Source organism: Sphaerodactylus townsendi, linkage group LG04 (assembly GCF_021028975.2).
Source record: "Sphaerodactylus townsendi isolate TG3544 linkage group LG04, MPM_Stown_v2.3, whole genome shotgun sequence".
Taxonomy (NCBI): domain Eukaryota; kingdom Metazoa; phylum Chordata; class Lepidosauria; order Squamata; family Sphaerodactylidae; genus Sphaerodactylus; species Sphaerodactylus townsendi.
Window position 1 is genome coordinate 140,163,293 of NC_059428.1, and position 26,752 is coordinate 140,190,044.

General features: G+C 45.9%; 1 protein-coding gene across 5 annotated transcripts; it reads right to left on the bottom strand.

Moving 5' to 3' along the window:
* Positions 1-86: 86 nt before the first annotated feature.
* Positions 87-26,519, bottom strand: ATF7IP2 (activating transcription factor 7 interacting protein 2). Of its 5 annotated transcripts, none has more exons than XM_048494743.1 (13): positions 26,082-26,518; positions 24,777-24,830; positions 20,486-20,601; positions 18,103-18,742; positions 16,313-16,437; positions 12,406-12,537; positions 10,699-10,770; positions 9,050-9,180; positions 6,738-6,799; positions 5,769-5,833; positions 3,379-3,424; positions 1,871-1,956; positions 87-601 (listed from the first exon to the last, which is right to left on the bottom strand). In XM_048494743.1, exons 4-13 carry the CDS (start codon positions 18,731-18,733, stop codon positions 203-205), a joined length of 1,749 nt encoding a protein of 582 aa, XP_048350700.1. In that variant the 5' UTR covers positions 18,734-18,742; positions 20,486-20,601; positions 24,777-24,830; positions 26,082-26,518; the 3' UTR covers positions 87-202. The 5 variants fall into 5 exon arrangements, with proteins under 5 accessions (XP_048350700.1, XP_048350701.1, XP_048350699.1 ...); XM_048494744.1 differs by having other exon boundaries at positions 1,871-1,953; positions 25,954-26,518; XM_048494742.1 differs by having other exon boundaries at positions 25,954-26,518.
* Positions 26,520-26,752: the final 233 nt, after the last annotated feature.

Sequence of the window (26,752 nt, forward strand, 5' to 3'; positions counted from 1 at the left end):
AAAGGTTCGCCACCACTGCTATAGGTGGTACACTGATGCAGAGGATGCTTTGGGTGAGCAGCAGAAAAAATAAGACACTCAAAAAATTAGAGTAAACAGTTTGTAAAGTGTTGGTCTGTACAACTGGGCCCGAGATGCAAGACCCAACAGAAATGTCACGGGGTAGCTGTTGCTATCGTCGCCCCCCCCCCCCTCCCCAAAGTTATACTGCAGAAATCGACTGAATATCACAGAAGGGTCCAAAGCGTCCGTAAACGTCCTTGGATTGCATGGCGAAGTAACATTTGCCAGATGCTGGAAATGACATGGAACAAGCCAATGGGAGAGGAAGCGCCTTGATGACGTTGGTTTTTGTCCAGGCAGAGACAGTGCCCGCCTTTGTATTCTCGACGCAGATGTACAAATGGAAGCTCTCGATGGGGGCGCACCTCGGGTCCACTTGGCGGATGTTCCACTGGAGGCCGATGCCTTTGGGGTTCTGGATCTGCGCGACGGCCAGTTGGAGCCTCTGGGGCGGGAGGGTGTCTTCAAAGCCATTTAGGTGCTGCGACCACTGGTGGCTCGTTGGCAACGGAGGGAGGTGGGAAAACGGCACCGGGATCTATACAGGGAGACACGTTGGTTAAGTTCTGCTTACAAGGCCGGCAGCCCAAAAGGAACACAATAACATTAAACCTGAAACGTGCATTTTTGGGTTAGCTGACTATACCTTGTCTCATAGAAAGGCAGAACTTCAATGCTGAATTAATCTGCTGCCACTTCTTGGGCCTTCTTATTGAAAGGTACTCATCTTAGGGGGAAATTTTTGAAATTGAAAGTTTTGTGTTTTTAAAAAACACACCAATGTGTGGAGAAGAAACCTGTGACGGGTTCCCACGTCCCAGACAGGTTTGGTGAAGTTTGATTCATGGGGTCCAAAATTATAGACCCTCAAAGGTGTAGTCCCCATCTTCTATTAGCTCCCATTGGAAACAATGGGGGATGGGGACACCCCCTTTGGGAGTCCATAACTTTGGACCCCCTGAACCAAACCTCACCAAACATGGGTAGAATCATCAGGAGAGTCTCCCAAAAATTCCCTGCAATTTTGATGCTGCTAGCCTAAAAACTGTGCCCCCTGCAGGCCAAAAACCAAAACCCCCCACTAAAAATACAAAAAACCCACAAACGGAGGGCAGAGCTTCGGACATGTAACGGGTGTGTGTGTGTTTGAACCCGAGAACCCCCCCCCCCCCCCCACCTACATCCTTGATAGGAGCTCAAGAGTTTACAGCTGATCATGTTTGCACAAACATACATGAAGTCCCGCTCCTGATTACATCTCCCATTACTCTAATTCTGCAGCCCCCAGACCATTATTTGTTTTTATCCTTTTTTGGTTCCAACTTCCCTGCAGGACCAGGTACTTCTAACTACAAACCCAGGTGCAAGTTCCTTGGCAGGTCAACCTGCACTTGTCAACAACCACCTGACCTACTTTCTCAACACTGATGGGAATTGTAGTCCATGAACATCTGGAGAGCCGCAGGTTTCAGGCCCCTGCTCTAATCTGTTCTTCACTGAGTGTCCCATCTGCTGATTGTATTGACTCACTTTGTGTCTTGTGCCCTGATTCCCGGTAAGAAAGGTGGACTGTCAATAATATAAATAAATAAATAAAATACGTATGCCGACTTTTTCTAGCATTGTACACCTTTTAAAAGATACGTCGTGCAAGTTACTGCTGAGGCAAAACTGGGGACTTTTAAAAAACTCTGTGGGGAGGGGAATTGTGTATAACATGTCTTAATTTCTGAAGGAGTGGAATCCTGGGGCACGCACATCAGAGCCCGCAGGCTGTGACAAAATAATTCATTCTAAAACGTAATACCTTCTTTGACAGCTCTGGGGCTGGCTGGTGAGGCCTGGCCGTGGTGCTTTCTGGTGGTGGATTCGCTTTGACTGAGACCGCTTCTTCTTTTCCATAAAAAAATAAAATACGTTAATGTAGCACTTAAAACATTCCTTCCTTCCACGAGGGCCTAAAAAGACCCCACTAGCCACAAGTCACAACGCATGGCAGAACTGCACTAATGCTTATCTTTCACTGTGGAATATTGTGCTATTGATCACAAAAGTTAATATATTTGTACATCCCCCTTCCAAAAAATACCCTCAAGGCACGTTCTGAATGAAACTGCATAAAATAATATCCACTGTTAAGAGGAGCACTAAGCAATTAAAAATCAGCAGCAAACAAAAACAATTAAATCTTCAGAATGTGGTGTTGCTACTACATCATGGTGGATGGAGTTATTGGAAGGCAGGGCTAGTTATTGACTGCCCTTATGCAAATGAAAGCGTTGATCAGGACTGGGCTCTCCTTAGTCCAGGGGTCTGCAATTGGCCATGCTGGCAGGGGCTGATGGGATCTGTAGTCCATGAACATCTGCAGAGCTGCAGGTGGCAGACCCCTGCCTTAGTCACCACCAGAAAGCACCCCACCCTCCACATCCCGGCCTTCCTTCGTCCCAGGAAGTGTGCAGAGGAAGGTGTTCCATTCAGCTCATCTCCTGTTTGGGGTTTGGCTCTGATTCTGCTAGCTAGCAGCCATTTTGAAGTGGCGCTCACCACCCACTCTCGAAATTCAAAAATTGCTCACGGGGACAAAAAAAGGTTGGCAGTTTCTGCTTTAGAAAACAAATGAAGTTGCAACAGAACAGCGCCGACAAAACACAGAGCAACAGAAACTGGTAGCTGGGGTTAAACTGAGGCTGGGATCTAGGAAACATAATAAATAAAACGATAGCAGAAGTGGTGGCCGATTCTGACACTGCTCCTCACTTCGGCTAATGCTTGGGACAGTCAAAAACATTTTGCTTGGTGCTGATTTACCACATCGGATTCCAGATCAAGGGGAATCCAAACAGCTGTGGAGAAAAAGGGCCCACCTTTAGTGGGAGAAAGGAAGGAACACACAAAGGGAAGCGTCCAATTCGAAATGTGATGAGTAGGAGTAGAAGAAGAGAAGAGTTTGGATTTATATCCCCCCTTTCTCTCCTGCAGGAGACTCAAAGGGGCTTACAATCTCCTTGACCTTCCCCCCTCACAACAAACACCCTGTGAGGTGGGTGGGGCTGAGAGAGCTCTGAGAAGCTGTGACTAGCCCAAGATCACCCAGCTGGCGTGTGTGGGAGTGCACAGGCTAATCTGAATTCCCCAGATAAGCCTCCACAGCTCAGTTGGCAGAGCAGGGAATCAAACCCGGTTCCTCCAGATTAGATGAACAAGCTCTTAACCTCCTACGCCACTTCTACTCAGGGAAATGAACATGGGGGGCATTAATCAACATATGGGGGAAGGCAGAGAACTCTGACCCTTCCTCCAACGCTCCATTACCTGGCTTAGCATTCTCTTCCTCCGTTAAGTCAATCAGGAACGAGTTCTGCAAAGAGACAGAACCAGGTGAAAGGTGGAGCTATGTCACCACTCTGTTGCCACAATCCTGCCATGCCACGTCTCCCGCCTGGGACGTGGGATTCCTTCTCTCCTCGCCCCCCCCCCCAACCACTGTGCCTGGTTGCGCTTTCTCACCCTTTGTGCTTTTCCTTCCCAAGCTGTGCCTCATCAGTTCATGGGGCACCTGCTGTTATTGTGCTGTCAGTGGTGTGGAGTGTACTTGTTTTTGATCCTGGGATAGGATGGGCAGTGGGTAGCCAAGGGTGCTGTTGCCTGACGTGGGGGCATGACACGGGGGTAAAATGGAGGGTGCTTTGTGGCTCGTGCTTTAGTTCTGGCAACAGACGTCTAAATGCCTATTCCTGATACTGTTTCGTAATACCAAAACCGTCTGAATGCGGAGTCTCATTATTAAACTGTCCAGGGGCACTATAGCATTTAGCTAAAGCAGCAACGAGCATGTTTGAGAAATAAGAGAGTTAGGACCCTGGGAGGACTGCTGCCTTTTTACCCCAGATTCTAGTATCATGAGAAAGAGAGAAAAATTTCTGTCTGTCGACATTTTCTACCCCATGCATAATTTTATAGACTTCCTATCTCTTCGATATCCTTTTTGAGATGTGGCGACCAGAACTGAACACAGGACTCCAAGTGCGGTCGCACCACTGCTTTATATAAGGACATGACTATATCTAACCATCTACAGCTCCTTTGTTTTGGACTGAAGTCGGACATGGTGTTTCAAGTTTTTGCCTGCGCTTAGCAGCATAGCGACATACCTATGTGCTTAGGGCAGTAAGATTTCTTCTCTCTCTCTGTAACAATTGCCTCTGGCCCTTCCCTTCCATTCAGAAAGCTCCCCAGACAAGGGAGACAATACCTGTGCTACAAGCCTGCACATAAATTCCTCCGCCCACTGAGTGCTACATTTTCTGCACTTGAGTTCTCAAAAGCTTGTTTGGATTCTCAAAAGTTTGTCCTGGAATACTGCCGCTATTCTTTAACAAGATTCTCTGTTGTTCTGGCGGCAGCAGATTTAAAACGGCATCCCTCTGGAATCTGCCATTATAATTATACCAAGCACATACCAAAAGAACCACTAGTGTCACTGAAAAGATACTATGGGAATTACCGTGTTTCCCCGAAAATAAGGCAGTGTCTTATATTAATTTTTGCTCCCAAAGATGCGCTATGTCTTATTTTCAGGGGATGTCTTATTTTTCTGTGTTCTGTTCGTCGGGCATGCTTCCAAACAAAAACTTTGCTACGTCTTACTTTCGGGGGATGCCTTATATTTCGCATTTCAGCAAAACCTCTACTACGTCTTATTTTCTGGGGATGGAAGGAAAGAAGAAAACACATTTGGCATGTAAGGGAAGGCTCAACTTTTTATAGCTACATAGGACATGGGTGGTGTACAGAAAGTGTTTGTATTAGCTTAACCGTGGCCATTTTGTATGTAGCCTAAGTGTAACCATTTGTTGTGAACTTTGTAACAGTTTAATATCACTGCCACGGCCCCTCTGTTGTGAGTCCAAGAAATAGTTCTTGAAAATAATTGCCTTTCTTTGGCTTCCCACCAGCTTTCCCATCCTGGTACTGAGTAACAGTCAATTGAAGGTCTTGGCCCAGCTGCACAAAGTTTTGCTAACGGTTGGAACTTCAATAAACTTTCAGCCACAACACCTGATAAGAATGAAGATTTACACCAACTGCTTTAGTTAATTAGCACCAATTTGTGATTGGTCCACTGGGATCACCTGACATGTAATCCCCCTATATCTGCTTTTCAATATTGTAATAGAGGCACCCTTTTTTCTTGCTTCTCCCCCCTCGTAACTGCTGATGATACACAATGATACCTCATGCTGGCTAGAGGCTGTCTTTTGAACTATGAGAACTGCTTGATTTCTCTTTTGCCTGCTAAGCAATTATGGATATGTTTTATATTTTGATTTTAGTAGGTTCAGTGATTTTGTCTCTGTTTGCTCTTATTCAACTAATTGTATGCGTAGCATGCCAATTGACAGTAGTTTGTTGAATGATGCTGAGTTCAATAAACTTTAAGAACCTGTTTTAAAGATACAGTCTTTTTTCTGAGTCTTGTGAAGGTTCAAAATCCTAACCCACGTTTAAGGAGAGTAGGTAACTCTTCCTCTACAGGTGGAAAGTTTAGCAGCAAATAAGTAACATCTACTTGGCTATGGCGATAAAGTGAAATGCCACAACCTTCATAATCCAGACCTCCTTTCACTACAGGGTAAGGAAAAGGAATTAAATTTGGGTTGCGGCAGAGCAGAAAAAGGAAAAAAGCCCTGTTTGAAACTGACCTGAGCTGCATGTGGGACTTCAGTTGAGGGGTATGAATTTGAAGACGCTTTCTTTTGCTGAACATCTGTGGAAACCGGACAGAAGCTTTACATTAATGCTTTTAAATTCAACGAACAAAGCCGACTGGTTTTCTCCCACAAACAGTGGAAGGTAGGCAGATGGGTAGCTAGCTTGGAGGCAAACCAGTGCCTGCCATCGGCATCATCGCAAACATGAGGGCAGTTTTGGTACAGGTAGCAGGATCGAGCTGGACAAGCAGTCCTTGGGCACATGGACTACAGCCAGGTCAGACGATGCATTGGCTTCGTTTCAAGGTAGGATCATCCTTTGTAGCCTAGATGCAAAACTGGTCGCTTTTATTTATTATCACTCTTCATTTATGCCCAACTGGGCTTGATTCCCCGCTCCTGCACATGAAGCCTGCTGGGTGATCTCAGGCTAGTCACAGTTCTCTCAGAACTCTCTAGGGGTCATTTGTGGGAAGAGGAAAGGAGGGAGTTTGTAAGACGCTTTGAGACTCCTTTCGGGTAGAGCAAAGCAAGGTATAAATCCAAACTCTTTTTCTCTCTTTGAAGGAAAGCGATTCAATCTAAGGTGACCCTCAGCAGATCACTTGAAGTCAATGGGACTTGAACCTTGATGGATTTCAGTGGTATCCAGGGGTGCTTACTCCCCATCTGGACTGTACTCTTTCAATCCCACTGGACTACAGCAAAGGTCTTCTATGAAACATATGCATGTATAAACTGTTGGGAAAGATTTCAGTGAAAAAAAATTAAATGTTTTTGTGATGAAGGCATGGCTAGAATCCCCGTCTAAGCACATTCTGGGCCTCCACGTGTTATGCGCTTTTTGAAGGGGACGAAAATGAAAAACAGGCATAAGCAAAATACGTCGGTCCCCCTGAGCCGTATTCCATTAAACCAGTGTTTTAAAATACATTAAACACAGTTCTTAAGTCTTTTTACCTGCTGAATTCACAGATTGGACACCAGAGGTTTCCCCGTGGAGACACGTTTCCTTGTCAGAACTGATTGTAAAAAGAAAAACAACCGTGACCCGAAGGAACGAGATGAAACGGTGACTGAGAGGCGCAGAGAGAGTGGCCACCCGATCGAACCCCCCCCCCCCAGCAAGGAGTTTTGTCTTCTTCTTTTTGTAAATACATATTTTTGTAGCCTGAGTTTTTATATTTAGAACTTTATTGAAACTCCTTTTTATAACTCTGCTGCATTGTTTTCACTCTGCTAGAGAACTGGCCAGTTTCAGTTCTTCTATCAGGTTGGTCACGCCCCCTCCCAAGTGGACTGGAGAAGACATGCATCACAAAGTGGCTTCTATCATGGATTCTCGGGACTACAGGCAGGGGGGATCTCCAGAAATTGGTATCGTGGACCCATTTCCCAGAAGAGTAAGACGAATGGGTCCATACTGCTAATGTGAAAACCCCTTGCTTAGTAAAAGCGTTCCATAAACAGTACCCTCATCGCCCAGGTGGGGAAGGATCTGAAGAGGGCCGGAATGACTGTCTGTCTGTCAGTCACACACACACACACACACCACAGTGGTATATAACCACTGCCATCTAAGCAGTGGCGTAACTAGGCAAACTGGAGCCCTGGGCAAAACCTGAGTTTGATGCCCCCAGGCGCGTACCCGGTGCAATGCAAACTCCCCGGCCCCCTTGTAGCTACGCCCAGTGGCGTATCTAGGCAAATTGGAGTTTGGCGCCGCCCTCCCCCACCATGACATGGGCAGCCACCCTCCCCCACCATGACTAAGCAATGATTGTTTACACCAGGTCGTTTCAAAGTCACCATCACATTATAGAACATGCCCCAACTCACAAATCTGAACACAGCAATAGGCCATGATACACAGTAGAAATTTGTTTTGAAAATATTTTCAAAATGCTTTCAAAATATTTTATTACTGCTATGAAAACATTTTATGGTGTTGTATCCAGTCCCTGCAATTGGGGGAAACAGCATCACTTTCAAAGTGGATTTAAAAGGAGAATCTGGGCTCCCTAGTTTAAACAAGTGATGCTGGAATCCACACCCAAACAGCATCATTTTCAAAGGTGTTTAAACTAGGGAGCCCAGATTCTCCTTTTAAATCCACCTTAAGGGGAGAATCTGGGGTTCCCAGTTTAAACAACACTGAAAGTGATGCTATTTTGGGGTTGATTCTCCCCCACCCTGAAACAGCATCACTTTCAATGTTTAAACTGGGGACCTCAGATTCTCCCTTTAAATCCATGCCGAAGGGGGTGGATTTAAAAGCAAAATCTGGGGAAATTTGGGGGGTGCCTGCTGTCAGGGGTGAATTGTTAAGCTAGCAGCACCAAACTTTCAGGGTATCTTTAGGAGACTCTCCTAATGATACCACCCAGGTTTGGTGCAGTTTGGTTCAGGGGGTCCAAAGTTATGGACACTCAAAGGTGTAGCCCCATCTCCTATTAGCTCCCATTGGAAACAATGGGTGATGGGGGCACCCCCTTTGGGAGTCCATAGCTTTGGACTCCCTGGACGACACTTTACAAAACCTGGGTGGTATCAGTAAGAGACTCTCCTGATGATACCTCCCAGGTTTGGTGAAGTTTGGTTCAGGGGGTCCAAAGTTATTGACCCTCAAAGCTGTAGCCCCATCTCCAATTAGCTCCCATTGGAAACAATGGGGGATGGGGCACCCCCTTTGGGAGTCCATAACTTTGGACTCCCTGAACCAAACCTCACCAAACCTGGGTGGTAGCATCAGGAGAGTCTCCCGAAACACCCCTGAAATTTTGGTGCTGCTAGCCTAAAAACTGCGCCCCCTGCAGGCCAAAAATGGAAAACCCACTAAAATACCAAAAAAACCCACAAACGAACCCTGCATTTTTGGCGCCTGCCACAAGGGGGCGCCCTGGGCAACTGCTTACTTTGCCCAATCGGCATTATACCCCTGCATCTAAGCATTCTTTCCTTGACCTGCGCTTTAAAACACGCCATAGTTCCTCAGTTGGGACACATGAGGGCACTGCAAAAAGATATATACCAAAGACATGGCCAGTTTGAAAAAAGGGATTGTTAGCCGACGACACAGCAAAACCACTGAAAAGGGGCAATTAAATCTTGAGTGCGTGTAAGTTCTGCATAACTTTAAACCAGTCAGCGAGTCCAAATAGGAAGGAAGACCGAAGTCTGAGGGCGAGCGGAGAATGACAACTGCTCTGCCACCGCAAGATGACAAGACGGCTTTTTGGGCACACTTGCCAAGCCACCCAAGAAACGCCTACCTTCTGGTGGTTTTGGAAGGAGCTTCTGCTGACCGACGTTTCAGTGATGCAGGGGGATCGTTTGGACAGTCAGGAAGAGGCTTGGGCGCATTTAGTATGTTAATTTTTGCTTCTGCACTTGGAAGATTTGCCTGGGGGGGAAAAAGGATGCACGTTGTGTCTTCCTGTAGCACAACATGAATAAATCAAGCCAGCCTCTTCCACCACGAGGGTGTGTGTCCTGGACGGGTGCCCTCCCCCCTGATGTCAGGATTTGGGATTGCTTCCCTATGCTTCCCTGGAGCAGCAGTGACGTACTGGCTAAGAGCAGGTAAACTCTGATCTGGAGAACCGGGGTTGATTCCCCGCTCTGCTGCCTGAACTGTGGAGGCTTATCTGGGGAATTCAGATTAGCCTGTGCACTCCCACACACGCCAGCTGGGTGACCTTGGGCTAGTCACAGCTTCTCGGAGCTCTCTCAGCCCCACCCACCTCACAGGGTGTTTGTTGTGGTGGGGGGGGGGGGGAAGGGCAAGGAGATTATAAGCCCCTTTGAGTCTCTTACAGGAGAGAAAGGGGGGATATAAATCCAAACTCTTCTTCTATGCTGACTTCACTAGTTGCTGATCTATATCTCAACCAGCTGCCAAGAGACTGGTTTCTCTTTGGCAGCTGCTCAGGGCTTCTTCTGGAAATACAGACATGGAGATTTCATGCCGAAAGAAGGAATAAACGTTTCTGAAGAGAAATTTAATCAACTGTGTATCAAGCACCATTCCCACTGACATGAAGTCATGTATTTGAAGGGCTGTCACTTAGAGGAGACAGGGAGATGTTCTCTGTTGGCAGCAGAAGAGAAGGCACATCGTAATAAGTTCAAATTATGGGCAGAAAGGTTCCGAGCAGATGTATTGTCGAAGGCTTTCATGGCCGGAATCGCTGGAGAGTTGTGGGGTTTCCAGGCTGTATGGCCGTGTTCCAGTAGCATTTTCTCCGGACGTTTTGCCTGCATCTGTGGCCGGCATCAGGAGAAATGTCAGGAGAAACTGCTACTGGAACACGGCCATACGGCCTGGAAACACCACAACACTCCAGTTCTGAGTGGATATTAGGAAAAAAGTTTTTACAGCAACAGTAGAGAGGTGGTGAGCTCTCCCTCTCTGTCGGTCTTTAAGCAGGGGTGAGACAAACACTTGTCTGGGATGCTCTAGGGCCGTGGTGGCGAATCTTTGGCACTCCAGATGTTATGGACTACAATTCCCATCAGCCCCTTCCAACACGGCCAATTGGCCATGCTGGAAGAGGCTGATGGGAATTGTAGTCCATAACATCTGGAGTGCCAAAGGTTCGTCACCATTGCTCTAGGGTGATCCTGAATAGAGCAGGGGGTTAGATTAGGTGACCTCTATGGTTCCCTCCAACTCTATGATGCTACGTAACATCTGAGCAAGTGGGGTGGCAAGCAACGTTTTCCCAACCCTGGTGTGCCTACCTGGACAATCACCTGCTATTTATTTACTACTGAATTAAAAAAAAAAAAGATGTGAAAAAGGCAAGATTACACAACAAATTATAAACCTCCCCCCCCCCCCCCCCCGGCTCAGGGTTGCAAACCAAAAATAGGAAACAATCATCTAAAGCCAGACAATAGTGCAAGGGAGACAGCCTACCTTTTGGGGCAGCTGGGCCTTCTGGAATTCCGCTACAGAATCCACACGCCTGTTAAGCCGAGATATTCTCTTCTGCAAAGGAAGAGACAGGACCAGGTTGGGCCACGGAGCCAAAACACTGACAGCACCAACATGCACTTCAGTTGAAGCGACAGTACCGACGGCCAGCTGGCAGCTGGGCAGATTCAGGCCCACAGGGAAGGACGGGCCAGTCGCTCTGCGCAGCTCTTGGGCCTCCGCGGCTTTTTTTCTCTGGGGACCCCACATTCCTATTGGCTGATCGGAAGTTTTCCTTCAGCCTCATTTTCACTTGGCCTTTTGTTTTTTCCTACCCATTGGTTTGTTTTCTAAAGCTTTTGGAAACTGCGATTTTTGGGCCTTGCCGGGAGCTCCTGAAAAGGGGTGTTTGTGTATCCACAGCTAAGAAAGCTCTGCTTCCTTTAGCCTCCAATCTGACTAGAGCAGGAGTCTGCAACCTGTGGCTCTTCAGATGTTCATGGACTACAATCCCCATCAGCCCCTACCAGTACGGCCAATTGGCCATGCTGGCAGGGGCTGATGGGATTTGTAGTCCATGAACATCTGAAGAGCCACAGGTTGCAGACCCATGCTGTATAGCTATGGTTTGTAACCAGTTAATTATGCAAACTTCCCCCCTTATCTCCTGTTTCCTGGGGAAGAGAGGGAGCCTGTCGCGGCTTGGAGTCTCACAACTATGATACTTTCACACTGTCTTTTTTATGCAGATGGTTTTGGGAATGGTTGGGAGGAGGGAGTAACTGAAGGAGCACTGTTTTAAGAGATATACTGGGGGCAGAGGACAGAGCGTCAGCTCTGGCTTGCTGAACCCCAGGATCTGACATGGTTCAATAAAGCTCTTGAAATATTCCTGAGCCTCAATTACGGACTGGCGTTAACAGACCCTTACAGCTTGCCCTCTCCCTACCCCCACCCCCTCCCCTCTCTCGGTGGGTGGGCCCCGACCAGATGGCAGTCCCCTTCTCCCTCCCTAGCCCTCCTCCCCAAAACAATAAAGGCAAATCAGATATCCCAGAAGACCCACGGAGGTCAGGTTGTCACTGCAGGATCAAAAGGTAAACCAGAACTGAACCAGGATGTTACCTGACAACCAGTGAGGTTCTTTTGATCCTGCAGCGATGGATTTTGGACAGCGGAAGCTCAGCAGCTGGGCCGCTGTGTTGTGAAGAGTTTTTCAAAGGCAGTAGTGGCGTAGTGGTTAAGAGCAGGTGCACTCTAATCTGGAGGAACAGGGTTTGATTCCCCGCTCTGCCGCCTGAGCTGTGGAGGCTTATCTGGGGAATTCAGATTAGCCTGTGCACTCCAACACACGCCAGCTGGGTGCCCTTGGGCTAGTCACAGTTCTTCGGAGCTCTCTCAGCCCCACCTACCTCACAGGGTGTTTGTTGTGAGGGGGGAAGGGAAAGGAGTTTGTAAGCCCCTTTGAGTCTCCTATAGGAGAGAAAGCGGGTGGTTTAAGCCCAAACTCTTCTTCTTCTTCCAATGTATTGAAAGGGGCAGGGCTTCTTCTGAAATGCTGCCTTATTGAACGCTGTCTTACCCAAAACTCCAAAACGAGAGACAACAGCCATGCATGGAGACTCTTACAGCCTGTTCCATTATTAATATGATGCAGCGACAAAGCACAATAAACGGCATGTGAAGTTGTAAAACCCAAAGCTCGCTTACTGTCATCTGAACAGTTATTTGTTCGTGATTCTGCAGACACTGCATGCGATCTATCCTTTTGCTTAGCTGCTGCACCTTGCGGTCCAAATCTCCCAGCTTGCTGTCTAGGTGGCTCTGAATGAAACCTCTGACCTACAGCGGGGGGGAAAAACACACAGAATTTTACACTTGGAAAATCAGGATGATCCCTGTTTGGCAGCTGCGCCGAACAAGAGAATGTTTTTAAATCCTCCAGGTCTAGGAAAGGAGCGGTTATTTGAGCTCGGTGGAATGTTGCCCTTTGGCACAAGATTCCTTCCTGACCTTTCATTTTTTTTAATCATTCATGCTGTATGCTACACATCTTTTGCAAAGACTGATGCACTGTCAGGAATGATTCGATACCACTGCTGTGACAGTCTCTCATTCCTGCCTTTTTAGTAAAGCCCACCCACATTTCAGTGTTTTTTTAAAACAATTCCAACGCTTTTTTTACCATCTTTGGTGCTGCTTGCTCTGTTCCAAGCTGCATTTGCACTGATGCCCTCCCTCTCCCCTAGGATCCAAAGCACAATAAACTTCACGCATTCACAGTGGTTCTGTATTTGCATTTCCTGACAATCTGTTCCCCATATTGCAGGGAAAACCATTTTTGAAATAAACTGGAATTCCATGGTTCAAAACGCCAAAAATCTCATGAGGCACATATAGAGTAACATTTTGGGGATTTCAGACTTCCCTTTTATTTTGCCCTCAGGTCATAGTTGACTTACGGTGAGCCCGAGGGTTTTGCAAGGCTAGAGATGTTTGGCTTGCCAATGCTTGCCCTGTGTATGGATCCCAATAGGGGTGTTTACTTTTACAGTAGTGTATATGACTATGTATTGCCGAAGGCTTTCACGGACAGAATCACTGGGGTGTTTGGGGGTTTCCGGGCTGTATGGCCCGGCTGACGTTTCACCTGCAACTGCGGCTGGCATCTTCATCCTCTGAGGAGAAAATGCTACTGGAACATGACCATACAGCCCCACAACACCCCAGTGTATATGACTGTCAGGCGTGGAACCTGCCCTCCCTGGCACCAAACCATTTGGACCTCAAGGTCACACCTGGTCAGGGGGAGCATCCTTTCATATACCTATCACACCTTAATGGACCTTTTGTTCTAAACCTCTGCGCTTGGTAACATAGCTAAGTAGGCGACCTCGCCAGGGGCCTCCGGAATGGGGGAGGAAGTCGTGGAGGCTCCAGGCAGACTATCGCTTGGCCTTGAGACACTCAGTACTCCATAACAAAGCTTTTCACACCTTGTTGTTCTCTTAATCTGTGGAAAGATGGAAGGGGTGTCTGAGCGGGAAAAGAAGGGAATAAATGTATTTGCAGGAGCCAAGATCCCCAGATCTGGCTTCCTGCCATTTGAATCCTTGTTGCCAACCCAATAAAGGCTTCTGATTTCATATCCAGAGTCTATTTATTGATCATTGTGCCAACACCTTACAATGACTGAGATGTCCTGCCCTGGATAATTCAGGTGATTCAAAATATGGGATCCATAATTTGCCAATGCCTGCCTGTGCATCATTTAAAATTTAGAGCCCACATACAACATAGGGACTAAGAATAAGGGTAAATCCAATATGGAATGGTGTGAGTGACGTGAACAGAAACGAAGGGAACCTAATCTGAAATGCGCAGTAGAAATTTGGCTACAGTTTCAATTAATTCAGCTTCAGGATTGTTGAGCAAAAAGATCATTTTTGCATCAGTAGGAATGTCTGAGAACCCGGCTGGGATTCAGGCAGAGAAGTTGGGCCTAAAGGTGTTGTACTTGAGGCAGAAGAGCAAGGTGTGTTCAAGGGAGTCAATGTAAGAAAGGCAGAAACAACAGTGTCGAGCGTGCCGAGGGATGTTTGAGAACCGGCCTTGAAGTAGTGACGATGGGAAATAATCGCATCTTGCTCTTGAAAATGCTCATCTGAGTTTGTGATTAAAAAGTTAGTCCCGCTAATGGGCCGCACGGAGCTTCCGGGGAATAATCCCAAAGTACAAAGGTGAACAGGAACTCTGTGCCTTGCTCAAAAGGTATTGGTATTCCTGCTCAAATAGTTTATTTTTTTTAACTGATGATACATCTTGTTGGCAGTGAGCAGGAGCAAGGAGTCCCAGGAAAGGCCCAGAGAGGAAATCTTAGCCTCGATTAATACCCACCGGTCAGAGGTCTGGAGTTCACGCATCACAAGTTGGACCAGGCTGTGAGAGTCAGAAAGAAAACAGAGGCCTGCCTCTGCATTGTGACCCTGATATTCCTTGGGGGTCTCCTATCCAAATACTTGCCAAGACCGATCCTGCTTGGCTTCAGAGATGCGTGAGTTACCCAGGCCAGGGCATCTCAGTCATACACACTACAGTAAAAGTGAACACCCCTACTGGGATACACACATAGGGCAGTTCCACTCACATAAAGCGAGAGATGCCCGGATGGCCCAGGCAAGCGCAATCTGGTCAGATCTTGCCAGCTGAGCAGGATCCGTTCCAGAGGTTGCTTGGATAGGAGATCACCGAGGAAGCCCACGATTGCTACACCGAGGAAGGCAACGGCAAACCACCTCTGCATGTCTCTTGCCTTGAAAACCCCCGCACATTGCCAACTGTGACTCGGTGGCATTTTCTCTTCCACCACCATTCTGTGTTTGTGGCACTGCTGTAACTTGCCTTGAGTCTGGCTTGGCAGAAAAATAAGCTAAAAAGTCACACTGTACTAAACGTTTCACGCAGTTACTTAGCTAAACAATTACAGCACAGGTGCCCAACTCTGGCGCTTCAGATGTTCATGGACTACAATTCCCATCGAGGGGCAGGGCCTTTTCAGCCCTGGCCCCTACCTGGTGGAACAGGCTCCCTAGGGAGATCAGGGCCCTGCGGGACTTACAGAGTTTCCGCAGGGCCTGCAAGATGGACCTGTTCCGCCAGGCGTTTGGCCAGCCTGGTTAAAAATACATCTACCATGTCATCTGGCCTCCCGTGGGCACAAGGGGGGGAGGGGGGTAGCCAGACGCCATCCACATTTTAAAATGGGTTCTGTTTTTATGTAATTAATATTTAAATTATGTTTTAATGTATGTTTTAACCTTGTTGTGAACCGCCCTGAGCCCTCAGGGGGAGGGCGGTATATAAAATTAATAATAAATAAAAATAATGGGAATTGTAGTCCATGAACATCTGAAGCACCACAGTTGGACACCCCTCGATTAGAGACTGTGGTCTATACTACTCTGTATTGCTTGCATAAACTAGGATCCTACTACTGCAACATTTAATGTTTCGTATCAATACTCTGGCTCTATTTTTCAACTTCTACCGTGGTTGGTTTTACAACCTTAACTCCCATTGCGTTGTTCAGTCAGTGTCCCATCCTGTTGATTTTTTAAAAACCCACTCTGGGTAATCGGTCTTGCATGGCAATGAGAAAGGCGGACTATAAACAATGTAAATAAATAAACCAAGTAAAAATGTTCTTTCCCGTTAGGAGCCGCTGGTGGGCGAGGGTGGGCTTGATGCTGAAAATAAGAAATGGAACACCCAGGACTGGCACCGCAAGGCTGAAAGAGACAGCCCCCCATCCCGCCCCTTCATATAGCAATATCGCTGCAAAGATGCAGCATTACCTTCAGAGTTTTCCAGCCCCAGGAGGGCTTGTAGCAAGCTATCAAAACAAAAACAGCAGGCATTACGCAAAATGGAAAGAACGCACAATGGCATTCAGAAGTCTTCAGAGCATATCAAGAACACGGGCGGAAACAGTTTCCTGGAGCGAGCGCCCTCATTATTTCGGATTTCACCACAGCCAAGCAAACATGCCCTGGACAACTCCGCAGAGCAACCACGGCTAAACAACTCCTCTCAAAATTTAAAATTACGCTGACTTTACCATCTCCAGTCCTGGCTGGTTCTTGTTTGAGTGCACGCCGGAAGTCTTGGTTTCACGGGACCATTTCCTGCGTTTAGAAGTTACTTCTTTATGTTCAGAAGGTCTCCGTTTTCTCAAAGGATCATCTTGAAGACAAAATAACTCACTGAATTATTTGGAACAGCACATTTCAATCTATTCTGTCAAATTAACGCTCCTCGTGTGCCAGTTCCCAGAGACACAGGCTGGGGCCAGATTATATTTTCCATTGACACAGAACTGTCGTGATATATAAAACAAAGGTACACAAGGTCATTTTCTAGGCAGCAAAAAGGTTTGCCCAGCAACAAGGGCCAGGAGCTGGGAAGTCTGGGGGCAACCAGCTACAGTTGACCTTTAATGTGATTGGTGCATTCAACTGTGACTCTGGTCCAATGGGAGACTGTTGCTGGGAAAAGTACCTAGCTTGAATGTATAAAGAAAGCTGTGCATTGTTTCTATTCTTCAAATCTGTTCTAGCTTAGTGTTATAGTATTGCAGAAGTGTTCTGTATAGCCTTGTATATCTAGTATAGTCTTGTGTAACGTTGCAACTGCTAAGTAAAAGCCTTCTTGATTGGGAAGAACATCTTGTGTGGACAGTTTCTTTTCCTAAGAGATAGAAGGCTGCAGTGTGTGAAGGAAGACTCCTAGACCTTCTTCTCTACTCTAAGTAGCTCCACTTTAAGTCTGCTGATAAGAACTGCCGCCCATTAATTTCCATGAAAAGTTGTTTCTGGGGGACCCTGCGCAAATACAAGAGGGAAAGGAACACTGGTGAAAAATGAGTTTAGAACCACAGAATCCTAGAGCTGGGTCACAGAGGCCACATAGTCCAACCCCCTGCTCAATGCTGGACAGCTGAGACCTAACCTTCCGGAAGCAACTCCATGCCAGCACAAGAATCGACGCATAATATGGCAACAGGCAGATCTCCTGCTTCCTTTTGAAACAAGGCGTGGCACGGCCTCTGTATTCAGAGCGAGAACGCAGAAAGCTCTTGGAAGTCTTTGAGTGCGATCCATCCATATCCAGTCCTCCAAGGGACTGGTTATCCCACGTGCTCCTGGACTGAGACGGGCAAGTGTGCCCTCCATGATAAAAAGCTCTTGGGTGTTTGTGGATGCAAATCATTGGACCTGATGAAGAGAGGCGCCTGTTCGCAATGGACTGGGCCACAAGTCAATGCTGCACAACCCAGCTTCAATGCCCAAAGTTAATTTCTTATTTTGGGCTTGAGCTGGCACATACCCCTCCTGGTGAAACAGGTGGTCTGGGCACAAGCGCTGGTCTTCTATAGATCTCCTGTTTATATTTGCTTCATTTATACCCCACTTTTCTCCCCAATTGGGACACAAAGCAGCTTGGCTCATTCTCCCTCCTTCCACTTTATCTTCACAACAACCCTGCGAGACAGGCCAGGTAGTCATATACAACGAGCTTCCACAGCAGCTAATGCTATCAGCACTGAAAGTCTTTTCTTGTGCTACCTGGGAGGTCGCTTTAGAGCAAGGGTGGCCAACCTATGGGGCTCCAGTTGTTCATGGACTAAAATTCCCACCAGCCCCTGCCAGCATGGCCAATTGTAGTCCATGAACATCTGGAGCCCCATAGGTTGGCCACCCCTACTTTAGAGTCTCTCCCACTAGAGGTTTCCGGGGGGTGGGGGGTGGGGGGGGTTGGCAAGGCAGTAACAGGAAAAGGGATTCAAAAATGCCGCCCACAGATCTTCAGACACACTTCTGGAGTCCACTAAAAGATCAGCTCACTTACCAGACAGTGTATTTCCTTCCCGGAACTGAAAACTGTCACGTTGTTGTTCCAACACTGGAGTTGCGAGATTTTCAGGCATTCCTTCGGTCTTCACTGTTTTGCCCATGGTAGGTACCCCACTAGTCGAAGAGGCTACTGAGGAAGTCAGTTCTTTTGGAGTGTCCAAGGGCCGACTTGTTGGTTCAGAATATAAACGCAATTCTGCTGGCTTCGAAACTGGAGAACTGGAGTCTTTTTTATACAAGCTATATAGCAAGTCTTCAAAACACCCAGGGTTCAAAAACTTTTCCACATCGGCGTGCGCACTGCAACCGTTATAGGGACTGCCCCTGGATACATCTGGACTGCCGTCATAAATGCGGCTTTCAGAATTTACAGCCCGCTTAGCTACTGGCTCTTTGGCTGACGTTTGTTTTAATTCAAGATCTGCGTTCGTTTCTTTGCAAGGACTGCGATTTAAGCAGTCCCTTTCAATCATTTTTAACTGCATGCAATTATCCACGCGGTTGGTGACGCTTCCAGTCTTTCCCCGTGCTTGAATATTTCTCAGTATTTCAATTTGTTTTCGACTGCTCACAGTCATAGTTTTTCTTGCACGGAATGGCTTTTTGACACTCGCATCTGGATCCATGCTTAGACCCTAAAATACAAAACTAAATCTTAAAACCATAACCAAATACTTCAGCCCCTTCCTTAGAGCTTGAATAAAGCAGTTCTCTTCGAGTGTCATTCTGAACTTGAGGCCTGATGAATGTTAGAGGCCCAGCCTTATATTAAATTAAGTTTTGTTGTGGTTGGTATTCCATGTGGGTATGTAACATTTCTGGAAATCTTTAAACTATAATGGTGGAAATTTTGGAAAAAATTATGCCAACGTAAATCACCTTTATTCTTTAGAAAGTGTTTTCAGATATTTTATTAGAAACCAGATTCCTGGTATCTGCCTGCTAAAGGGACAGCTAAGATTATTTTATCTCCGTTAGTTGTTCACTGGATGTTTTAATATTTATTATTAATGTTCTTTAAATGTTTACATAATTGCTGTTTGCTGACCCGAGCCTGGAAGAGGAGGAGCGGCCCATCAAATCTAATATATAAAACTAATGAGACCGTTAGCTGTTGTTGCCAGATATGTGACTAGGTTAACTATGGAATTAGGTATCAAACTGCTGATCTAGAAGAAGAAGAGTTTGGATTTATATCCCCCCTTTCTCTCCTGCAGGAGACTCAAAGGGGCTGACAATCTCCTTGCCCTTCCCCCCCTCACAACAAACACCCTGTGAGGTAGGTGGGGCTGAGAGAGCTCCGAGAAGCTGTGACTAGCCCAAGGTCACCCAGCTGGCGTGTGTGGGAGTGTACAGGCTAATCTGAATTCCACAGATAAGCCTCCACAGCTCAGGCGGCAAAGATGGGACTCAAACCCGGTTCCTCCAGATTCGATACACGAGCTCTTAACCTCCTACGCCACTGCTGCTCCTAGGAAGAAAAAGCGCCAACATTCACTGTAACAAGTCTACCATTTTCTGACCCGTGACTCAGATTGGTGAATATTGCTGCAAGGTATATTGTTAACCACTTTACAGTTCATGAAGACCATAATCCGTGTCGTACCTTCCACTACCCAATGAAACATAACCATGTGTATGCTTTTGAGTTTCACCAGAACTCTGAATTGGGAGGAATCATGTAACTACTGTACGGCTAAAATGATAAACGATATGAGTGCTATTAATTTTACCATAAATGTCTATATATACTGGTAGTTTTTTTCTAACTATATCAAATTGAAAAGTATTAGATGTACTTTTGTGCTGTATTTATTTATTTTCAAAACAATACATGTTTGATTTGTACACTCCCAGCAACAGACAAATTACTACCGTTTCCCCGAATATAAGACATCCCCTGAAAATAAGACATAGTAGAGGTTTTGCTGACGTGCGAAATATAAGGCATCCCCCGAAAGTAAGACGTAGCAAAGTTTTTGTTTGGAAGCATGCCCAACGAACAGAACACAGAAAAATAAGACATCCCCTGAAAATAAGACATAGCACATCTTTGGGAGCAAAAATTAATATAAGACACTGTCTTATTTTCGGGGAAACACGGTATGAACTGACAAAGTGGCCAAGCTGTGAAACAGGTTGTTACCAGAGATCCCCCTCTTGAATTTGGGAGATCCTATAGGACCTATTTATACTTTTGTCTCAGAACAATGCTTTTTGGACTCCGTACATGTGGGGAATGCATGCACAGAGACCAATCCTTTAGTTACATATTTTGTCTTCGTTTTTGTATTACTGCTTATGATTCTGTATGGTTATGTCTCATGGAAACGGTCTGTTCACTTTATTGCAATAGAAATTTATAAGTTTGAACTTACGTTGCTAGTCCTCGATTTTTTGCCTGAAGCAGAGGTGTAACAGATCGTGCTATTGATTTGGGTATCTTCCTCTCCATTACACTGGTTCTCTGGTTGTTGGTTTACAATGAAGACAGCTGACAGGAAGAAAGTTGATTCCTTTAAAATGGGGTATTGGAAGAGTTTTACAGTGGATCACCCCCAACAAACAAACCAGTGAATTCCAGATCAAATCAAGCTTGAACTCTCCCTAGAACAGGGGTCTGCAACCTGCGGCTTTCCAGATGTTCATGGGCTGATGGAAATTGTGGTCCATGAGCATCTGGGGAGCCACAGGTTGCAGACCCCTGCCCTGGAAGCTAACGTGACTAAATTGAGCCTATCATACTCTGGTCACGTAATGAGAAGAGTCCCTGGAAAAGGCAATCAGGCTACAAAAACTGGAAGGAGGCAGGAGAAGAGGAAGATGCAACATGTGATGGATGGATTCCATCAAGGAAGCCGAGATATGGGCAAGGCGTGCTAACAACACGTTTTGCAGGAAATTTTATTTATTTATTTATTTAATCATATTTTTATCCCGCCCCTTTTCCCCGGTGGGCTCAGGATGGGTTACAACAAGTTAAAACACACTAAAACATTAGATAAAACAAACTGTTAAAAAGTTATAAAACACCTTCCCATTATTCTATTCCAATAAAATTAAGTAATAAATAATGCATAAAAATAGATGGTGACTTAAATAAGAACATAAGAACAAGCCAGCTGGATCAGACTATAGTCCATCTAGTCCAGCTCTCTGCTACTCGCCGTGGCCCACCAGGTGCCTTTGGGAGCTCACATGCAGGATGTGAAAGCAATGGCCTTCTGCGGCTGTTGCTCCCGAGCCCTGGTCTGCTAAGGCATTTGCAATCTCAGATCAAAGAGAATCAAGACTGGTAGCCATAAATCGACTTCTCCTCCATAAATCTATCCAAGCCCCTTTTAAAGCTATCCAGGTTAGTGGCCATCACCACCACCTCCAGCATATTCCAAGCACCAATCACACGTTGCGTGAAGAAGTGTTTCCTTTTATTAGTCCTAATTCTTCCATTAATCCTAAACAAATCCATCCCAAACTCTCCCACCCCGTTCTGGAGGCTGAGAGATGATGGTACAATTTGATCCGGCTGGCGAGCTGGAAAAGGCCTGGAGGAACAACCAGGTTTTACAAGCCCCGCAGAACAAAGATAGTCCCTGCAGGACTCTGATCTCAGCTGGTAATCTGTTTCACCAAGGCCTGGCTCCGGTCAAAGCCAGCCAGATATCTCTTGGGCCAGGGATTGACAAAAGGTTCCCCTCTGAGGACAGGAGGGGCCTTGAAGGGCAATGTGGGGAGATGCGGTCCCAAAGTTATGCAGATCTGAAACCATGTAAGGCCTTAAAGGTCTGTAAGGGCCTAGTACCCCAGTCAATAACAAGACTCGAGAATGGCTTTTAGAGCTTTATTGAAACAGTGTCTGACCCATAAGGCCAGGTAGCTGAGACTGAGGTCCCAGCTCCCTGGCCCCCAGTATGAACCTTAAATTACAATCAAATAGCCCATACTCTTGCATTCCCCATATCAGCATTAGAAAGGACAGTTGAAGACAGTTGTGGTAGATACACTGTTTTGGGAATGGCCTGGCCATTCCCGGAAAAGGAGACATTAGGAGGGATCGTTAAACTCTATTCACTACCTTGCAGCAAAACAGGAAACCTGAAACTCTGGCCTGGGGCAAGGCTGATGCAAGACCAGCCACTGAAAGGCATGCCCGGGCATGTCTCAGGCGCTTTGGCAGGCCCTGAATGGCGGGGCCTGACAAGGTCAATACCAAAACTTTGAAAATGACCCGGAACTCGGCCGGTAGCCAGTGCAGATGATTAAGGATCGGTGTTATATGATTGTGGCCGGCTGCCCCAGCAATGCGGCTGCATTTTATACAACTTTCTGCTTCAAGATCAAAGACAAAGGTAGGCCCGCATGGAGCAAGTGGCAGTAGTCTCTAAGTGACCGTTGCATAGATTACAGCTGCTGCACCTGCCTCAGATGGAAAAAGTCAGTCTGGGCTGTCCTAGCGACTTGGTTCTTCAGCAAAAGGCCAGAGTCCAAAGTCACACCCAGACTCTTTATCGATGCGGACAGATGTAACACCATACCGTTCAGTGTCAGCAACTGGAAATGCACAGGTCTCTCCCCCCAACCCAGCCTAAGAACCTCCATCTTTGCTGGATTCAGCTTCAGTCTGCTCGGTCTCAACTAAGCTGCCACAGCCTCTATAAATGTTACCGCCAGGAAAATAAAACAAAATATTTTCCTGAGTCAGGTTGCCTGGCTACACTGGCTCCATGCCCGGACGCGGAGACTTGTGTGGTTCAGAATCCTACATAAGGCTCACAGAGAACGTATATGTAGGATTGTACCAATGCTATATGGTTTCCCTCTTTGTTATGCCTTTTCATGATGTAATAAAAGCCCCTCTTTAGTTGAATTTATGATGTGCCCGCTGTTTAGGATTTTAGTTTGACTAGGTTCTCCAGTTAAGTTTAAGGTTTTATTTATTTATTTATAATTAGTCTTGTATACCGCCCCTCCCCCGAAGGGCTCTGGGCGGTGAACAACATGATAAAAACAATAATTTTGTTATTGTTAGGTTTAGGGAAGTCTTGCCTATAAGCATATGTGTTTATCCCTTTAAGGTTTCCCTAACGTTTAAGTTTAGAAATGTTATTTTTGAAATTTGTGTCTGATGGCCAAAGCAGTGGCCTGAAATGTTTGATATTATGGGACAAGGAAGTTGGCTCTGGAATGCAGCTTAGACCAACGCCCAGCCGACTCCTTGACAAAGACCCTCTTTGGACTTGTAAATCAAATCTGTTGCCAGTACCCAAAGGTCCCCAGCTGTTGGAAGACGTGCAGGGACCACCATTGGACAGTCTGAACTTTTCTTTGTTGCAACAAAGTGAGGCGGGAGCCTCAGGGTATTACTGAAGGAAACAGCCATCTGATAAAGGAGATACCTGGGTGCGGTAGCGAGCCCACCTGGATTTTTTGAATGGACCTTATCTGCTTTCCATTCAGCACCATTGCGAGATCTCGCGAGAAGACGGTTGACAGCGGGATTTTGTAATCCCGTTCAGAAGTTGTAACTGTATCTCGTATTGGCATTTGTTTGTTTTCTGATTGGTGTTTGGAGAGGGACTTGCCCCCTCTCCTCCCCTATTCCCTGCCCCTTTGAAGTTTGGAAATAAAAGTTCTTGCACTGCATTGCAAGAGCGCGATTTCTCCTGCCCGAGCTGTGACCATCACCCAAAAATAAAATCCTTTTGCTTTGAAGAATGCCGGCTTCCTGCGCCTCATTACGTTGCTGAGCTGAAATCACTTATTGTTACCCGAGCAGCAGCGGTAGCATAAACAGTGCTGGACAGCCTCAGGGGCAGAGGCCGGCTGGCCCTCCATTGTGAGGATGAGCTGGATGTCATCTGCATATTGATGACGCCCAAGCCCGAAAAGCTGTACCAGCTGAGCGAGGGGTTGCATAAAGGTGTTAAATAGCATCAGAGAGAGGCCAGCTCCCTGTGGCACTCAACATTCCGTTTCACTCCGCCTGGGGATCCCCCTCCCCGATGACATCTGCGACCCCTGATCACCAAGGAAGGAGGTCAACCAAGGCTGATCCCCGTATCCCGGCACTAGCAAGGCAGTAGACAAAAACCCACTGGCTTACAGGATCTTTACATAAATGCCAATTCCTGAGATTTTGAGTCCTTCGGAAGGGTGGTAAGAGATCGAATTAGCCCAAACAATTGTGCCGGGCGTGAGTTTGCAGTGGCAACTGAGGTGGGGCAAAAGTTCTTCTTAGCCTCCTTAACTGCCCTCCTGTAGGATTTCAAAATGTCCCTCTTAACCTGTGAGAATCCAAGTCTCTTTTTAGAGGACAGAACAAAAACTGCTTGACAAGTCATCATATCATCTCAAGAGATAAACTTCTAATTCTAGGTTTATACCTAGCTAGCTGAAACCAAATTAAATAGTCATTTCTTGTGCTGCATTTTGCCCTTCACCCTGGAGCAAATGCTACAAATTAATAATTAATTTAAAAAACCCACCACCAGTGAACTCTATATGACTTCCTATCGGCTGTGTGCCCAGGATGGCAATTTCAGTCTTTTAAAAGAATTCTCTGGTAGTTTTTGCTACAATATTTATAGCGGCCTTGTAGAAAAATTAATTTGCAGTGGACTCAGTCCTGGCTGAGAGGAGAGAATTTCTCCCTCACTTAACAATCATTACCTGAGTGTGCTTGTCCTCCACTTCGATTCCGTTCTTCCTTTTATGCCACGTGTCCTATAGTACAGGGAATTTTTTTGCATCATAAATGCAATGAATGAGGCAGAAAAGCAACACATAAACTTGGCAAATAAATAATAGTAAATATTTAAATTATATTATCCAATCCAAAGCCTTTATTGACATTATAAATTACAGAGTTAGTAAAAAGGGGCATTTATCTACTAACTGAGACATTAAAATATTAAAATACATTAAAACAGCGTTGAACATTCACAACATTCACGCACACATAAAATAATTTAGCCGTTACTACTATGTAGGCAATGATTGCGCCTGATCAAGTAGTTCCTCAAAAAACTTGCAACATTCTCACAAACAAGATCACAGGAACTGTTGAGTAGAAAATTCATAACAGATGGTAGCCTAACATCGTTTGAGCTCTCTATCAATGGACAGATGTATATAGACTGCGTAACGACTCGTACACTGGACATTCCAATAGTACATGTTGAACAGTCTCAACAACGGCCATATTGCATTGGCATAACCTGTTCTCGTATGGAGTGTTATTGTACCTGCCAAGAGTCATAGTGTTAGGGTTAGGGTTAGTCATAGTGTTAGGCAGAGCGTTAAAACGAGCCAAAGTGTACGCTCTGCGTTGTTTGGGGTTGCACAATATGTACAAATAGTTGGCACAATGGTCTGATCGGACAAAATTATATTATATATAAAATATATACCTATTTCTAAAACTTAAAGAGACAAGTGTGTGTGCGTGTGGGAAGAACGGCATATAGATTTCATCCCCTTTTCGAGCTAAGAACTATCTTTTGAAGCACCCCAGTAATTAAAATGCAACAGAATACATTTTTCACAGGCATATAATAGACACACTGTTTTGAGGTTTTCTTGTGCATGTGTAAAGAGTTATCTAATAAACAAATATCGATATTTCAGCTTCCCAACCCAAAGTGGACCATGGAAAACGAGTTACAAATATTTAACCCGATGAGAGGATCTTTGACCCTTGAAAGCTCATATCCTGAAACTTTTGTTGGTCTCCAAGGGGCTGCTGGACTCACATCCAATCATTCAAAGCACAGAAAACATTGCAACACACCAAAGAAATACAGCAAACTGATAAGAACAGTTTCGGTACTGCAAGAAGGTAACTCACGGGGATCAAAAAGCACCATTATGGGTCTCAAAAGGGAATTTCTCTGGCCAAAAACAATAACAGCACCAGTGAGTCATCAAACGCCTGTTAAAATGGGATCATCGCTGAAAGGTAAGAAAAAAACGTACAAGGATGAGGTCAGGTGGATGAAATCCTTCTGAGAAAAGGCGGGTCCCTGTTTTGGAAAGACAATTGTAAGGGTGAATTATTGATCGCTTAAATGCAAATATTATTGTTTCCTATTTTCGACCCTAACTGCTGTTCAACAGAAGGCACTTTTCTCAATTTCTGCTGCTGCTGCTTTTCTCATATTCAATGCCTTATATTTGTGGTAATAATTCCAGACTTGTAGCTGATTGAAGTCTATATCAGTGTGTGCTTAATGTCTGGGGCCTCTTTGAGTCTCTGCATGCATTCCTTTCTTCTCTCTTCTCTTACAACAGTAGATAACAGAGGAATCTCTGGCCTCTTCCCAATTGAAGGGGCAACCAGATGGCTCAATATCTTTCCATTGACCTTGGGGAAAGGACTTCCACATTCCTCTGCTTTTCCTTTTCGTCAGGGTGTCCAACTCTGGCGCCCCAGATGTTCATGGACTAAGCATAAGCATAAGCATTTTATTGTCATTGTGCATGCACAACGAAATTTACAGCAGCATTCCTCGATGCACACAATTTCAGACTCATACCCTATCCTCACTTTCCCCTTCCTCCACCCATCCCTACACAGCCCCAAATACATCAATATGAAGCAGCGGAGTTTAGCATAGCCACAGCTCTAGAGTAGAAGCTGTCTCTAA

Bases quoted from the DNA above. Each gene is read 5' to 3' on its own strand.
- ATF7IP2 (XM_048494743.1), bottom strand. From the start codon at position 18,733: ATGGATCCAGATGCGAGTGTCAAAAAGCCATTCCGTGCAAGAAAAACT. The intron at 16,438-18,102 runs GTAAGTGAGCTG...TTTGTCTTCAAG, and splicing joins GGAAGGAAATACACTGTCTG to ATGATCCTTTGAGAAAACGG. The intron at 602-1,870 runs GTATTACGTTTT...CTCCCTGTATAG, and splicing joins CCCCAGAGCTGTCAAAGAAG to ATCCCGGTGCCGTTTTCCCA.